General features: G+C 55.6%; 1 protein-coding gene across 3 annotated transcripts in view; it reads left to right on the forward strand.

Moving 5' to 3' along the window:
- The first annotated feature begins 339 nt into the window (after positions 1–339).
- MLLT1 (MLLT1 super elongation complex subunit) overlaps positions 340–15,476 on the forward strand; it is a 73,350-nt gene continuing 58,213 nt past the window's right edge. Inside the window, exons 1-2 of one of the 3 annotated variants that reach the window (XM_032252101.1) lie at positions 340–526; positions 9,828–10,008. In XM_032252101.1, the coding sequence (XP_032107992.1) occupies positions 515–526; positions 9,828–10,008 (193 nt within the window). In that variant the 5' untranslated portion in view covers positions 340–514. The remainder of the gene's footprint in view (positions 527–9,827; positions 10,009–15,476) is intronic. The other 2 variants (XM_032252100.1, XM_032252102.1) reach the window with 2 other exon arrangements.

Below are 15,476 nucleotides of genomic sequence, written 5' to 3' on the forward strand. Positions count from 1 at the left end.
CCCGCCCTGGACGCTCCGACCACGAGGCAGCGCCCCCTGCGGGCCGCAGCGCGCAGGCGCGGCGCGCCCGTCCGCCCCCGCCCCCCTCCACGTGCGGCGCACACCTCGCTCTCCCCTCCGCCGGGCTCGCCTCGCGCCTCCCTCCCTCCCTCCTCCCGCCCCTCCGGTCCCGGTCTCCCATTGGCTGCGGGCTTCGTCCCTCCGACCGCAGCCCGGCAGGCCCCCACCAGACCGGAAGTCCCGCGCCACGAGCGGCCGTTCATGTCGCCGATTGGCCCAGGTGGCTGTCAGTCGATGCGGCGGGCCCGAGTCGGCGGCGGGGGCCCGTGGTCGGTGCGCGACCCGGGCTGGCGGTGGTTTCCGGTTCCGTGGGGCTGGCGGGCGAGCGGGCGGCCGGGATCGGCGGCGGCGGCGCTTGACAGACAATGAGGGCGGCGGGGCGGCGTTGAGCGGCGGCGGCAGCGGCGGCGGCGGCGAGCGACGCGGGGCCCGGGGGCGGGGCGGGGCGCCAGCCATGGACAATCAGGTGAGGAGCGGCCGCGCCGCCCCAGCGCAGCCCGTCCGGCCCCCTCCCGCTCGCCGGCCCGCCCGGCCCTCCCCGGTCCCGGCTTCCCCGCCCCGCGCCCGCCAGCCCGCTCGCTTTGTGCGCGCCCGGCGCTCCCCGGGCCTTTATGTGGGGCGGGGGCGCCCCTCCCCCATCCGCGACCCCCGGCCCGGCCAGGGCGCCCCGGATCCCCTTCGGGACCCCGGCCGGGCCCGGACCCCCTTGGGACGCCCCTGGCGACCCCCAGCCTGGCTCGGAGGCCCCCGGGAGACCCCTCGGAACCCCAGTCCCACCCGCACCCGCCTGGGACACCCCCTGGGGAACCCAGCCCGGCTTAGGGACCTCAAGACAGCTCTCGGGACTTCAGCCTGGCCCAGAGCTCCTTCCAGGCGCTTCCTGGGATCTCGGCCCGGTCCAGACCCCTCCCGGGACCCCTCGGATCTGCCCTGTAGACCTTTCCCCCTCTGGCTCCTGGGCCAGTCACTGTCTCCTTTCCTGTCTGGACCCTTGGCCCCTAGTCGCCTCAAACTCCTAGAGTCCCCAACCTGCTGCCTGTCCTCTTTTCCACCTCAGCTCAGGTATAAGGCGTCCCCGGCCCCCTGGGACCCTGCTTTGCGGCCTCTCTTCCTTGAACCCAGGCCCATCCTGAGCTTTCTCTCCGCCCATCCCCTACCTGTGCCTGGGCCTTCTGTCCCCTCTGATCCTGCCCCAGCTGCAGCCGGAGCATCCCTCTGTCCTCCAACCCTAGCCTGAGCTCCTCTGACTCCCTAGGACCCTGGCCTCTGTCTTCTGCTGCAGGGGCTCAGGCCTGTTTGGGGTGTCCCCTCTCTTTGTACTTGCTTTTTCAGACTTCTTTCTTTGACCCACCCTGCTGCCTCAGCCCCCTTTTAGTTTCAGGCCCTGGTCACTCTCCCTCGGACCCGGCGGGGCTGTCTCTTTCACCTTCAGGCCCTCTGCTCTTAGGCCAGGACGAGGAGCAGTTTCTTCTGTGACATGGATCCCCCAGACTTTTGAGTCACCCACTGCCCGCTGTTGCCCTCAGCTTGGGCGCGCTTCGCCCCTGGGATCCTGATTTAGGCTTCCCCACGTTTTACCTCAGTCCAGATCTTCCTCCCAGTCTGGTTTGTGGCTTCACAGTACTGCAATCTCTGGTACAACCTTTGCATTCAGCGTCTCCCACTTCATCTAATGCCCCTCAGCCTGATAAGTCCTGATGTCTCTTTCAGCCACTACCCTCTCCCTCCTTCCACCTCATTCTCTGTTTTTTTCCCACCAGGATCTTAGAGACTCAGTTGAAACCCAGGGTGGGTTCCCAGCCTCCCTAAATGCTCCCGATGGCCCCTCCCCATTGGTCTGTGTTGGTTCTCATAAACACGAGGTCTTCCTGAACCCTGGCACCCCCTTTACCCAACTCTGCCGCAACCCGTCTTCCCTGAGCTCAGAACCATTGCTGGCCTTCACCATGGGATCGTTTCTTTCTCCTCCCCTGCTGCCCTGGCTTTCAGGGGCGCCAGGCCAGGAAAGGTGTTGTGGGGCTGTGGGGGTGGCAGCCGAAATCTCTGCCATTAGAGAGGGCAGGTTGGGGAGTCACTGGCTGCTGGCACCACTGAGGCAGCGCTTTGTGGCGGTGTGATTTCATAGGTGGGGGGCAAGGAACCTCCCTCCTGCCCGTCCCACCGCCTGTAGCACAGGGTCATGGAGACAGGTGTCTCATGCTTCTGGCACCCAATCCCCATGGTTTCACATCTGGTTTAGGTGTTGCTGCCGTCCTCTTACGAGGTAAAGAAGAGTTTGCAGCAGTTGATTGGTGGGTTTCCATGGCGTGGTGTGAGTTGATTTCCACTGAAGGGACAGAGCTGTTGCTTCTGATTTGTATTGAGTTAAAAACCCAAATGAAATGTACCTTTAGTGTCCACTTTCAATGAAGCCCGCCTCCGGGCAGGTCCTGTTGGGCACACAGAGGCATAGGTAGGATATGGCCCCTGCCCTCCTTCCTTAGTCCCTGGGGGAGATGTCCTAGGCCGAAGCATGTCTGTTCCCCTTGTGATGTGAGGGGCCCTGGAGGTCTGGGTGGCTGTCACTTATGTCAGTGGACGGTGGAAATTGGTGACATTCCTGCTCTGTGACAGAGGGAGATAAAGGTCTCGTTCAGGTAGACAGATGTGGGAGAGAGCTGGCTTGGCACTGCCCAGTACCACAGCCACCAGCATCTATGGCTGATTTACATTTAAACTAGCTCGAATGACAACTTCGGTTCCTCCATCACACCAGTCACTTTTTTTTTTTTTGAGATGGAGTTTCGCTCTTGTTACCCAGGCTGGAGTGCAATGGCGCAATCTCGGCTCACCGCAACCTCCGCCTCCTGGGTTCAGGCAATTCTCCTGCCTCAGCCTCCTGAGTAGCTGGGATTACAAGCACGCGCCACCATGCCCAGCTAATTTTTTGTATTTTTAGTAGAGACGGGGTTTCACCATGTTGACCAGGATGGTCTCGATCTCTTGACCTTGTGATCCACCCGCCTCGGCCTCCCAAAGTGCTGGGATTACCGGCGTGAGCCACCGCGCCCGGCCCACCAGTCACATTTTAAAAGCGCTCAGTCACCACCATTGCTGAGCTACTCCCCGCTGTGGCGGGCAGGGCAGACACATCTCCATGGTCGCAGGAAGTTCTATCGATGGTGATGGTCTCCCTCCTTCACAAGTGTTTGCAAGGGAAACTGCTCCCAGAGGGAAGTTTTGGACCCAAAGGCTGATTCTGCTTCCCCAGTAGAGTATTCATGCTAATTTGAGAGAGGCCCAAGGGCTCTGTCCCTTCCTCACAGAACTGGAGGCCCCTGGGGAATCTGAAAAGAATGGTGTCTTTTACCTAAGTAGGTGAGTTAGCAATATAGTCCCTGCGGGACTCTTGGGACTCTTGACACAGGGAAAAGGCTTCGCATCCGGCAGAACCCAGGCCCGCACTCCTCCTGGGCCCGCAGACACCACAAACCTGCTAGTGCCTCATACAGTGGGAAGCAGTGCGGCTTTCCACCCAGTTGCTGGCTTGGAGAGGCCCTGATTCTCTTTTTGCCCTCCTGTTTTCCTCTAGGACTTTCAGACCCCCCCAACAAAGAAGCGGGATTTCCCACTGTGTTCCGGGCTCCCAGCTTCTCAGCGTTGACATCTTTTCCGCGTGGCCAGGAAAACGCCTTTCTGGTTCTCTTTGCCCCAACCCAAACCCACACTTTGATTCCCTCCCGCCCGCCCCAAGTCTGTGCTGGTGTTGTCTGTGGTATTTGTATTGTTTTTGGCAGGGGGATGAGCGAGTTCCCCGCTCACTTAAGGGTTATGTCTGGAAGGAGTGTGGTTTGTTTCCTGGGCTGGGGCCGGGGGAGGGGACTGGGACGTGACAAGGATAAGGCTGAGCATATGCCGAAGAGATTGGGAAAGGGCCTGGGAGCAGGTCACGGGGACCGGGGCTGCCTAGGGAGCTGGGAGGTGGTGTCAGCATCTGGGCAGTCACGTTCTTCACAAGGACCGGGGAGTGCCCCCACACTGGAATTGCTGCTTGCTGGTCCTGCAGATGCTCTCGTGGGTTTGGATTTGAGAGCGGCTGCCTCGCAATGACGTTCTTCAGCAGGGAAAGTTTGTTTCTGCTGCCAGGGGCCCATTTTACAGATGCGGAAATAAATGCAGGCTCAGGCAGTCCTACCAGCAGGCAAGGCTGGGTAGATTCTTCCTCCTGCAGCTCGGCGCCTTCCCCCAGCCTGCCTGGAAAGCTCTGAATTACCTAGGTCGCTGGCTTCGGTGTGACAGATTTCCCGCCTGCTCCCACCTCTGAAGCTGCTGCCTAGAAAACTGACCTGCCGTTTTTTTGTCCTAAAGTGATTATACTGCGAGGCACTTGAGGGCAGGGACCAGGGTCCTGTTTCCCTTTATGCCCCTGTGGTTCGTGAAGGGAGGTTTTGCACTCAGCTTTGCCAGGTGCTGGTTAAATCCAGGTAGCTAGGAATGAGTCCCTTTGTAGCCAGGCTCACCTGGTCTGGTGACTTACCTTTATTGGGGTTGTGCACATTCAAAACATCCCCCAAGTCTGCTCCCCCACCCCCTGGAGAACCTGGGAGATACCTGGTACCCTGTCTACACATCTGTGAGCACCTGATTCGTAAATACTCTGTCCCAGGCCTCCTCTGATAGCCTGGTCAGGCAGTCGGTCTTACCAGGAACCTGTAGACCCTATAAAGGGGAACTTGCATTTCCAGGTACAAATTACCTTTCTTAGAGAGATTCCAGATAGAAATTCATTGAGTGCCTTCTCAATGCTTAGTCATTGTGCCTTGGGTCAGAAGGACCAGGACAGATGGAGCCAGAAGAGGGGTGGAGGTGCTGGCCTCCTGTCCCAGTGTCTCAGCAGTTAGGGGGCCAGGGTCCCATGGAGCTGTCACTGAGAGGCCCCTGTCCTCTGGGTGAGCAGCTCTCCACTTCAGAGGACTGTCACAGAGGGGCACTCATCTTTCCCTGTCTCTCTTACCTTCTCATTCGGTGTTGCCACTGAGGGCTCCCACTGGGCCTGGCGGGAGAAGTTTCTGCAGAGTGTTCTGTTGGGTCTCATGTTGCCGTCACTCCGTGGGATCACCCAAGCCCCGCCACCTGTTCCCATGCTCAGCCCAGGAGGACCTCAAAATCAATTTAGGCTGAAGGGGGAAAAGACTCCTCAGTGCTCTCCTCTCCTGGGAAGGAAGGGGATCATTGCCTCCGAGGGAATTAGATGAAGTAGCTGAACTCCAGGTGTAATTACACCACTTGGTGAAGTGCAGGTTCTCAGAGGAAGGGCATCTATTGAGAAGAATTCCCACCAGAAAACCAGAGGAAGCCTTCAGATAAACCGGCTGTTAAAGACCTGCCTTCCGGGGCCCAGGCATAGTGCAGGGCTTGCAGGAAGTGGGATGCGTTGGCTGAAGGAAGGGTTTGGAGTTGTGCGGAGCTGTTGGAACCAGGCTGGCTTGGGGCTCTGCCAGGCGAGGGCTGCTGTAGCCCACACCTGGGGAGATGTGCACGTGGCATCGAGACAGCCCCCGGGAAGCTACCCTCAAGGGGCTGTTTGCCTAGTTTGCCCCATTTGCCCGATTTGGGATTTGGGCCCTTTGGTTCCAAGTCCCCGCTGCCAGCTGGCCTGGAGAGAGGGCAGTGTCCCAGCTGAGGCCCTCTGCCCAAACCTAACTGTCCCCAGATGGCCCTCGGAGCACTTGTGCCCATCCCTCTGTCCGCTGTCTTTCGGATGATTTTCCAGAAGTGAGATGGACAGCTCTTTGCGGGACCGTCCTGGAAGGTTCCCCTTTGTTCTGGGTTTTTGTTGGGAAGTGGGTGTTAGGGTGATCCCAGAGGTTCAGGGAAGTGGGAGTCCTGAGACCAAAGTCCCCCGGGTTGTTTCCAGTGGTTCCAAAAAGTGGCCTCCCAGCAGCTGGCGTTCCTGGTGCCTTCAAGGAACTTGCTGAGATAAAGCTGGGGCGAGCTACTGACCAATCAGATACATTCATTCTGGGACATTCTGGAGAGCCTGTCAGTTAGCCTCTGCAGCCAGGCACCCTTCCTAGAGAGAGAGCTAATTGATTAGCTTCAATTCTTTGGTCCTAATGGCCAGGGAAAGAGTCCAGGTGGCGTGGGGGAAGGGGGCGGTTACCCTTGGCTATGGAATTGCCTTAGCTGTTCTAATAAATTATCATGACCTGACAAGTCAAAGGCGTTGGCCGGGGCTCGGCTTCTTGCCTCGCGTTGACGTGGCTTGAGTGTCTTACTGAATCCGTGATTCCTTTTTCACTACGACAGCAGAGGCTCTGTGTTGCCCCACCATTCCGGGGAGTGCCCCCCTCAGCTCTCCACGGTCCCCTGGGTGCAGCAGGCTAGGCGCCGGAACTTCACATCTGTTGGTCGAGCCTGGGGTGTGCCCTAAACCGTGGGTGTTGAGGCTCAAGTTGGCGCCAGCCCCCAGGGCATCAGTGTCGCCCGGGCAGTGCTTTGGGCCCGGCCTGCCGGCTGCGAAGATTACCCATGGCTGCCTTGGAACCTTCCTGTTTACTTTGGCCACTGTGGTGGAGTTCTGGTGCTTCCATCCTCCCCCTCTCCAGTGGAACGGCGGTCTTTCACTCTTTCACAATAACTGCTCTGCCGCCTGCGTGCCCTGGGTAGGAACTCCCTGTCATCAAAAATGCCGGGAAGTCGGCCGAGGTCTGAGTGGCCGGGTCAGTGAATAAGTGCTTCCGAGGAGACGATGTCATTGTGTGTGAGCCAGCACCACAGAAGCAGGGGCATTCTCCCGAGTCATGGGGCTGTTCCCGCGATGTATATGTATATTTCCTTTTCACCTGTAACCCTCCCAGCGGGGCAGGGGTTGCCTTCCTGTTTCTTAGAGAAAAAGGTAGAGGCCCACTCGTGTAAGCATAGAGGGTGGTTACAGCCGATTGGGGCTAATGTCAGTGTTGTTTTGGGTCTGTTGGAATGCATTGCTGTTCACATAAACACTCGTGCCTGGTCTGAGTATATTTGCTGTGCAGAAGCTCAGCCCTCAGTTCACGTGTCTGGTGGTGGGACTTTTACCTGGGATAGTCATAAATCCGCAGCACCGGGGGTTTAGGAGTTCGCCTGACCTTTCATCTACCCCCACTCTGTTCCCACGTCTATGTCCTTGCTGCCCAGTTCTTGGAGTTGCCTGAATTTCCTTCCCCCTGGGGTGTTCACACCTTTTCCAACCACTCCTCCTGGTTTCCTCCTCATGGGCTTGAGTTGCCTTTTGTTTGCTCTTCACCCTTGTCCTCCTGCACCCCAGACCGTACACAGTTGGCCAGGGGGTTTTGACTCAGACCGTTTCCTGTCTCTGTCATCCAGTTACAACGGGTTATTTCTTTTGTGTCTGACCTGGACACTCCAGCCTGATCCCAGGGTCCCCTGCAGTGTGCTCGGTCCCTAGGGAGTCCCTGCCCTCTTCTCCCAGGAAACCCCAGAGGGACAATCCTCCTGAGCCAAGGGAATCTCCTCTGCCCCATTTCTTTTTAAAAATTAATTTTTAGTTGACAAATAAAAATTGTGTATCTGTATCACGTACATGTTTTAATTTACTTTTTAAGTTGGCAAATATAAATTGCATGCCTCTGCCTCATTTCTTAGCCTGGCTTGCTGTGCGCACAGAGCCCTCAGCCTCTCTGGCCAGTTCTTCGGCACTTTGGAACCGACCTGTCCTTATCTGCCACTGTGGCCCTGCCCTCTCCCAAAGCACCATTCAGAACTCCCTGACCTGAGAGGCTCTCTGGTTTAATTAATCCAGCATCGTCCGGGCCTGCTGTACCGTGGTTTCAAGTAGAGGCTAAGAGGATGAACAAGACGTCGTCCCTGCTCTCAGAATTCACAGGGGCTCTGGGGGCTGCCATCAACAACCCAGGAGCCGGAGCAGGGGTCGGGTGGGATGAAGTTGCTCCCGTGGAGTTTCCCACAGGCTTCTGTGGGGACTCAGGGTTGGTCTCCAGCGTGGCTGCCAGAAAGGGCCCTGGAAAGAGGGCAGCGTGTGAGCCGGGACTCAGGATGAGTAGAGTTTTTAAAATGAGCTTAGGGCACCCAGGCTGCGGCACTAGGAGAGACGAAGGCAGAGAGGAGTGGACGTTCCTAGTGTGTCTGGGGCTGGCTGTGGGGTTGAGCTGGAATTTGTGTGTTTCCTGCATTTCCTCAGTTCTGGGACTGTGAGTTACCAAGACAGCGCCACCAACTCAGGAGCAGCTTCTATGTGTGTGTGTGCACCTGTGTGCCTGTGCATGCAGGGTGCACTCTGACTTCAAAAGGGTTAGGATGTGAAAAGAGACAAGTGTCTCAGACTTGAGGAAATACTCCCGTGGAAGATGTGCATGGGGCTAGGCTTCCTTCTGAGAGAGTGATAAGCCGTGGAAAGCTTTAACATGGCAGGCAGGGGTGGGGGTGATAGACCTGCCTGCCCTGGCTCCGTTGCGTGACAACTGAGAGCTTGGAGGGGGGGGACGGAGAGAGGGAGGGAGGGGGAGGGGGCAGTCAGCCAGGTGGCGGGGGTCTGAATGGGGCCTCGGAATGCCAGAGAAAGGACAGGTACTGGAGGGATTACAGCCACTGGGACACACCTGGCCCGTCGCCGAGTGATGGGGTGGAAAGGCACAGCTGGGAGCTGTCTGGTCTGGGGCCCGGGAGGGTGGCTCTGCCAGGGGAGGCTGTGGGCCTCAGGCCACGGTCTGGCTGGCTCCTGGCTATCCCAGCACTTAGAAGCAAGTGTGCACTTGGCTGCTGCTTTATTTTGTAACATTCTTGCATTTGATAGTAGGTGTCCCAGCCGTATCTATGAAAAGTCTGGAGAAGTTTTTACAAAGCAGGGTGGATGTTAACTGTAGGTTCTCTGTTGGTGGTTTTGGCCAACCTAGGTATGAAGAGTGCTTTGAAGGCATGCGGCTTTGTGTTCAGTGGCGTGGAACTGGCCTGAGCTGCCTTGTATTTCAGGGCAAAGTGTCAGACGTGACGTACTCAGCGGAGGGAGCTGGGCTGCCCAGGCTGTAGGCCCACCTGGGACCAGTCACGGGGGTGGGTGGGTGTGGGGGACGGGGGACGGAGGGGTGCAGGCTGGCCTCTCCCTTCTCCTCGGGAACCAGCCCACTCTGCTTTTGAAACTGAAAGCCAGTGTTGCAGCTGATGACTTAGGGGAAGGAGAGGGGCCTCCGGGAGGCGCTGTGATGGGGTCGTGAGTGGGAATGAAAATGCTGGAGTCAGCAAGCTTAGGTGGTAGAGACACCGACAGCCGTCTGTAAGATGACTTTTGATAATGAAAGTGCTCAGAAGAGCAACCTCTGTGATAAACAGTGGTGGGGGTGGTGGTCGATGCTTTTGGATCGGGTGGTCAGGGGAGGCTTCCCTGCAGAGGGACAGTCAAGCTGAGAGCCCAGTGACAAGAGGTGCCAGTGTGGGAAGCCCAGGGGCAGAGCATCCTAGGCAAGTGCTGTAGCCCCGAGGCAGGATTGAGCTGGGCTGAGCTGGGGACCAGTGAGGAGGCTGTGCGGGTGGAATTGAGGATAACAGGGAGGATGGGAGGAGACGCGGGGACTGCGTGGGCCTATGGAGGGGAGAAGGCACGGGGCGTCCGCGGCAAGGTGCTGGCGCGCTGGGAAGCCATCTGTGTACTCCTCACTGGGTTGAGAGCATATCGCACTGCTGCAGGTCTCTATGGAAAGTTCTCTGTGGGTGAGGGGACAGTCCCCTGCTTGGAGCCGTGTGCTGACCCGGTCCCCAACTCTCTCTCCCTCCAGTGCACCGTCCAGGTGAGGTTAGAGCTGGGGCACCGTGCCCAACTGCGCAAGAAGCCCACCACGGAGGGCTTCACCCACGACTGGATGGTGTTTGTCCGAGGCCCCGAGCAATGTGAAATCCAGCACTTCGTGGAGAAGGTGGTCTTCTGGCTGCACGACAGCTTCCCCAAGCCCAGACGAGGTGAGTGGCCCCAAGCCCTGAAGTCCCACAGCTCTGACCCATCTGGCTTCATTCCCCACAAGGTCAGGCTCCACCCATCTCTCAGGAGCAGCAGAACCCCCCAACCATGAGGTTCCAGCTTGCACCCCTCAGCGTGGGGGCATTGGAGCTGTGTCACCTCCAGCTGTTAAGTTAGTTGTAGGAAAAACTGAAGGAGGCGGTGGCTGGCTGTCGTGTTGTTATTGAGACCTGGGCTCTGAGAAGCAGCCAGGGAGCACAGCCAGGTGTACACGGATGGGAAAGGTGAAGTCACCTGGCTGGTGAGTGATCAGAATGTCCACCGGGCCTGTGTTTGATTGGGGGTGCCATGTTAAGAATTCTGAATATTTGGGGCAGCAAGCATGCAGGAGCTCGTGTCCCACTGTCTTTTCTCTTCCCGTCTTCCTTCTTCCTTCAAGTCTCAGGCTGTCATTGGTTAAGCAGGTGTGCCTCGGTCATTGTATTCTGTCGGCTCCTCCACCTGTGCTGTGGGGGGTCCTGGCCTTCCTGGAGGGGTGCAGTGTGACGGGGCAGAGGCGGAAACTCACCCAGTTTCTAATCAGAGACATCCCCCTGAGGAAGTGAGCCCGTGGGGAAGGCCATGGTGGGGAATCAGAGAGTGCAGGATGGTCTGCCAAGCTCCGTCAGGGCTGGGGCCACATCTGCTTTTCTTACTGCTGAGCCCCCTGGGGCCCAGCATATCATGGGGCTTCAGTAAATACTTCTTCAGTGACGGGTTGATAAAGGAATGAAGGAGTTTCTGTAGTGAAGTGCGCCAGGGTGGGGAGAGCCCTTCCTGGGCTGGTGACCCCTCTACCCTGCACAGTGGGGGGCCCGGGAGCTCCAGGGACCACAGGAGGTACGCCGTGCACAAGTGTGGATGTCCTCAGCTTGAAGCAAGAGGTTCCCAGCACCTGGGACCTGGGACCCTGGCCCTGAGCCTGTAAGTGGTTTACAGCCTGGTGGGGAAGTGACGGGCGTTGACAGCAGTAGAGACTTGCTGTTCCACAGGGATGCCCGCCTGCGATTCCCTCAGCCTGCGGCTCCCCTTCCCTCTGCACTTCCCCTTTCCTGAGTCTTCACCTTCTCCCCTTTTCCTTCTTCCCTTTCTGAGCCTCTTGGAGGGCAGCAGTGGAGGCTCCTGACAGCGCCACATATTTATAAAGCACTTCCTAATTGTGGGGACACATGCCATCTACCAGGCACTTCCTGCTCAGCCCTTCGTGTGCAGGACCACTTTTTGTTCTCACCGCAGCCTCTACTGCAGACGGGGGCACGGGCCCAGGGGGCAGGCAGCTGCCTGTGTGTATAGCAGGGTAGGCAGGCTGGCCCGTGGGCTGGGTCCGGCCACTGCCAGGGCAGCCTGTTTTTATTGGTGCCCAGCCATTGCCCGTTTGCGTAGGTGTCGCCTGTGGCTTTTGCGCCACGTCGGCAGAGCAGAAGCCGTGGCTGCTCCCTCCTGCACCAGGCCCTCATTCCTTTCTCCGGCGGCATCCACTGTGTTTCTCCTTCACCAGTCCCTTCACCCCCAGCCCCTTTTCTCTGACCCCGAGCGCAGGGCTGGGCCCTGTATAGAGACTGTTTATTTCACCTTTGTTCCCCGCCATGTTGGCACAGCACCTGGAAGATGGGGTGGTAAGTGGGGCTCACTCTCAAGGGTTAGTTTTTTTGTTTTTATATGTTTTTAAAGAGATGAGGTCTCTCCCAGGAGCGGGGGACCACCAGGTTGCCTAAGGAGGGATGAACCAGTTCAGGTCGGAAATGGAGGAGGTCAGAACTCCTGTGCTGATCAGTAGTGGGATTGTGCCTGTGAATGGCCACTGCAGTCCAGCCTGGGCAACATAGCGAGACCTCGTCTCAAAAAAGGAAAACAAAACAAAAGAAATGGGGTCTCACTTTCGGTGTTGCCCAGGCTGGCCTTCAGCTCCTGGGAGGCTCATGCCACCATGCCAGGCTTGAGTGTCAGTTTGCAGGCAGCCTGGAAGTAAGTAGCTGAGTCCTGTTTGTGCAGTCTGTCTGTGGGGCCTGGAGGTGGCCAGCAGCCCCTTCAGATGTATCAGAAAGTGAATTCCCAGCTCCCAGTCTGTTGCATTGAATAAAACTGTAGAGAGGGAGTGAACCTCTTAGAGCACTCCAGCCTCTGGAATGATACTTGAGGTACTTAAAAAGTATCTTTTACATCAGCCCGACCCACATTATCAACAAAGCAAACAGAGCTGAACCATGTAAGATACAAAGTTGCTGTTACCCACTCCTGAGTCCTCTGCCAGGGGCTGGCTTCCTAGCCCTCTCTGGCCTGTCTTCTTCATACCAGCTAATCTGCTGCTGCTTTCTTGATTTTTCAAATGTAAACAATACTTACCGATTTACCAGCATAGAGGATTAGAATTTATCCCAAAGTACCCCTTTTACCCACTGTCTTCTCTAAGTTTTTAATAGCCCAGTGACTCGCTTTTGCGTTGGTCGTCGTTGAAGACTTTGAATGATGATGTGAGCCTGTTTACCTTTGGGATCCTTCACAGAAGAGTCCCACGTCACCCTTTTTAGGGAGTCCTCTGGCTGCCTGGGCTCAATCGCAGTTTCCTTGCCCAGCACACCCACTCAGCCATATGCTTCTTAGCCTTTTTTTCTGCTTTGCTTTTCTCCTTAGCACCATCTTAACATCTTGTGCATGTTACTGCCTTGTCCATCCCTCTCCCCAGCCCAAGGAAGAGGTTTGTGTCAGTTTTGTTTGCTGCTACATCCTCGGTGCCTGCAGGGATACCGTAGGTAGGTGCTTTCAAAGTATTTGATGAATTAATGGAGCCTTGTACCTGGCCAGCTTTTGTTAGCGTCTTCTGACTCTCCACAGAGGAAGACAAGGACACACACCAGTTGCACACCAGTACCCCGTCTTTTTTTGACGCTGTTGCACCTTTCCTTTTGGGGGCTACACTGAATATTGTTATGGTTGTTGACAAAGACCGAGACCTTCACCCCGCGATCATCGATTGGCTGTAAGAGTTGGGAACTGGCAGTAGGCAGCATTGGCGTCTTTGATGCTGGCTGTCACCGTCAGGCTGGTTGGGATGGCAGGACTTCTTCATTCACCCCGCGTCCTCAACTCTGGGCTCCTCCAGGAAGAAGCCTCAAAGTCATGGCAGATGGGTTCTTTTTGGTCATTTTTGGTTAAAATTTGGCCCTATTGTAGTTTGCTTCACGATTTTAGTCTGTCGCTTTGGAATACCCCCTTCTCCTTTTTGCATTGTGTCTTTATCATTCCTTCATGTTCCCCCCATTCTCATGATCATTTTATTTATTCTGTGGAATTAAAAAAAAATTATTTGGCCTGGGTACGGTGGCTTACATCTGTAATCCCAGCAGTTTGAGAGGCCGAGACGGGGGGATCACGAGGTCGGGAGATCGAGTCCATCCTGGCTAACATGGTGAAACTTCATCTCTACTAAAAATACAAAAAATTTGCCTGGCATGGTGGTGTGCACCTGTAGGCCCAGCAACTTGGGAGGCTGAGGCAGGAGAATCGCTTGAACCCGGGAGGCAGAGGTTGCAGTGAGCCGAGATCATGCCATTGTAGTTCAGCCTGGGCAAGAGCAAGACTCCTTCTCAATAAACAAACAAACAACAACAAATTCTTTGGCCGGGCCCGGTGGCTCACGCCTATGATTCTAGCACTTTGGGAGGCCAAGGTGGGTGGATCACTTGAGGTCGAGAGTTCAAGACCACCCTGGCCAATGTGGTGAGACCCCATCTCTACTAAAAATACAAAAAAATAGCTGGATGTGGTAGTGTGCATCTGTAATCCCAGCTATTCAGGAAGCTCAGGCAGGAGAATCTCTTGAACCCTGGAATCTGGAGGTTGCAGTGAGCCAAGATCACACAGCTGTACTTCAGCCTGGGCGTCAAGAGCGAAACTATATCTCAAAATAAATTATTTTAGAGATGGGGTGTTCCTGTGTTGCCCAGACTGCACTCCTACTCCTTGGGCTCAAGCAGTCGTCCTGCCTCTGCTTCAGGAGTAGCTGGGATTACAGGTGTGAGCCGCCCTGCCTAGCTTTCCGCCTATTTTGTTTTGTAAAGTCCTCTGAGTGTCTCACGCCGGTTCTCTGTGTCTGTCTTCTCTAATCGACTCTTCTCCAGCCATCTCTCTAGACATCACCCTGTGCCTTTTTGCTCCTGTTCTCCTGAGGGGGTTATCTTTCGGTTTATTTTCTCATTTAGGTAGAGCAATTTCTCAAGTAATATCCCAAGAGACTAATTACTTAAGACATTTCTGGCCGGGCGCGGTGGCTCACGCCTATAATCCCAGCACTTTGGGAGGCCGAGGCAGATGGATTACCTGAGGTCACGTTTTTAGTCTGTTGCTTTTGGAATACCCCCTTACTTCTCCTTTTTGAATTGTGTCTTTATCAGACCTTCATTTTTTCCCCCCATTCAAGACCAGTCTGGCCAAAAGGAGTTCAAGACCAGTCTGGCCAACATGGTGAAACATCGTCTCTACTAAAATTACAAAATATTAGTCAGGCGTGGTGGCAGGCGCCTGCTAATCTATCTATTGGGGAGACTGAGGCAGGAGAATCGCTTGAACCTGGGAGATGGAGGTTGCAGTAAGCCAAGATCTCGCCATTGCACTACAGCCTGGGCAACAGAGCAAGACTCCATCTCAAAAAAAAAAAAAAAAAAATTTCCTAAGAAAGATGTGGGCAGTAAACCCTCTGAGTCCCAGCATGTTATTCTCATCACACAGCGGAATGGTTGGTTGGTTGGGTGTAGTTTTCTGGTTTGGGAATTACAGGTTGAGTATCCCTAATCTGAAAATCCGAAATCTGAAACTTTTTGTTTTTGGTGACAGAATCCCGCTCTGCCACCCAGGCTGGAGTGCAGTGGCCTGATCACAGCTCTCTGCAGCCTTGGCCTTTGGGCTCAAGCAGTCCTCCCTCTGGCCTCAGCCTCCCAAGTAGCTGAAACTACTGGCCTGCCACCATGCCCAGCTAACTTTTATATTTTTTGTGGAGATGGGATTTCACCATGTTGCCCAGGTTGATCTTGAACTCTTGGACTTAAAATCTGCCTGCCTCAGCCTCCCATAATGCTGGGATTACAGGCGTGAGCTACTACGCCAGGTTCAAGATCCGAAACATTTTGAGTGCTGACGTGATGCCCGGAAAATGCTCATTGGAGCCTTTTGGATTTTGGATTTTTGGGTTAGGGATGCTGAACCAGTAGAATATTCCAAAGTCTGAAAAATCCCAAATCCAGAACTCTCTGCTCCAAAATGTTTTGGGAGCATACTACCACTTAGAGCTATGAAGGTGTTGTGTTAGTATCTTCTGGAAAATCTGATGCCATTCGGTCCTCATCCCATTACATGTGACCTGTTTTTTTCTCTGGAAACATTTAGGAAGGTTTTAGGACGTTTGCTTTATGACATCATGGTTTTTTTTTTTTTTTAA

This window comes from Sapajus apella, unplaced genomic scaffold, assembly GCF_009761245.1.
Source record: "Sapajus apella isolate SASKATOON/1434 unplaced genomic scaffold, GSC_monkey_1.0 scaffold77, whole genome shotgun sequence".
Classification (NCBI taxonomy): domain Eukaryota; kingdom Metazoa; phylum Chordata; class Mammalia; order Primates; family Cebidae; genus Sapajus; species Sapajus apella.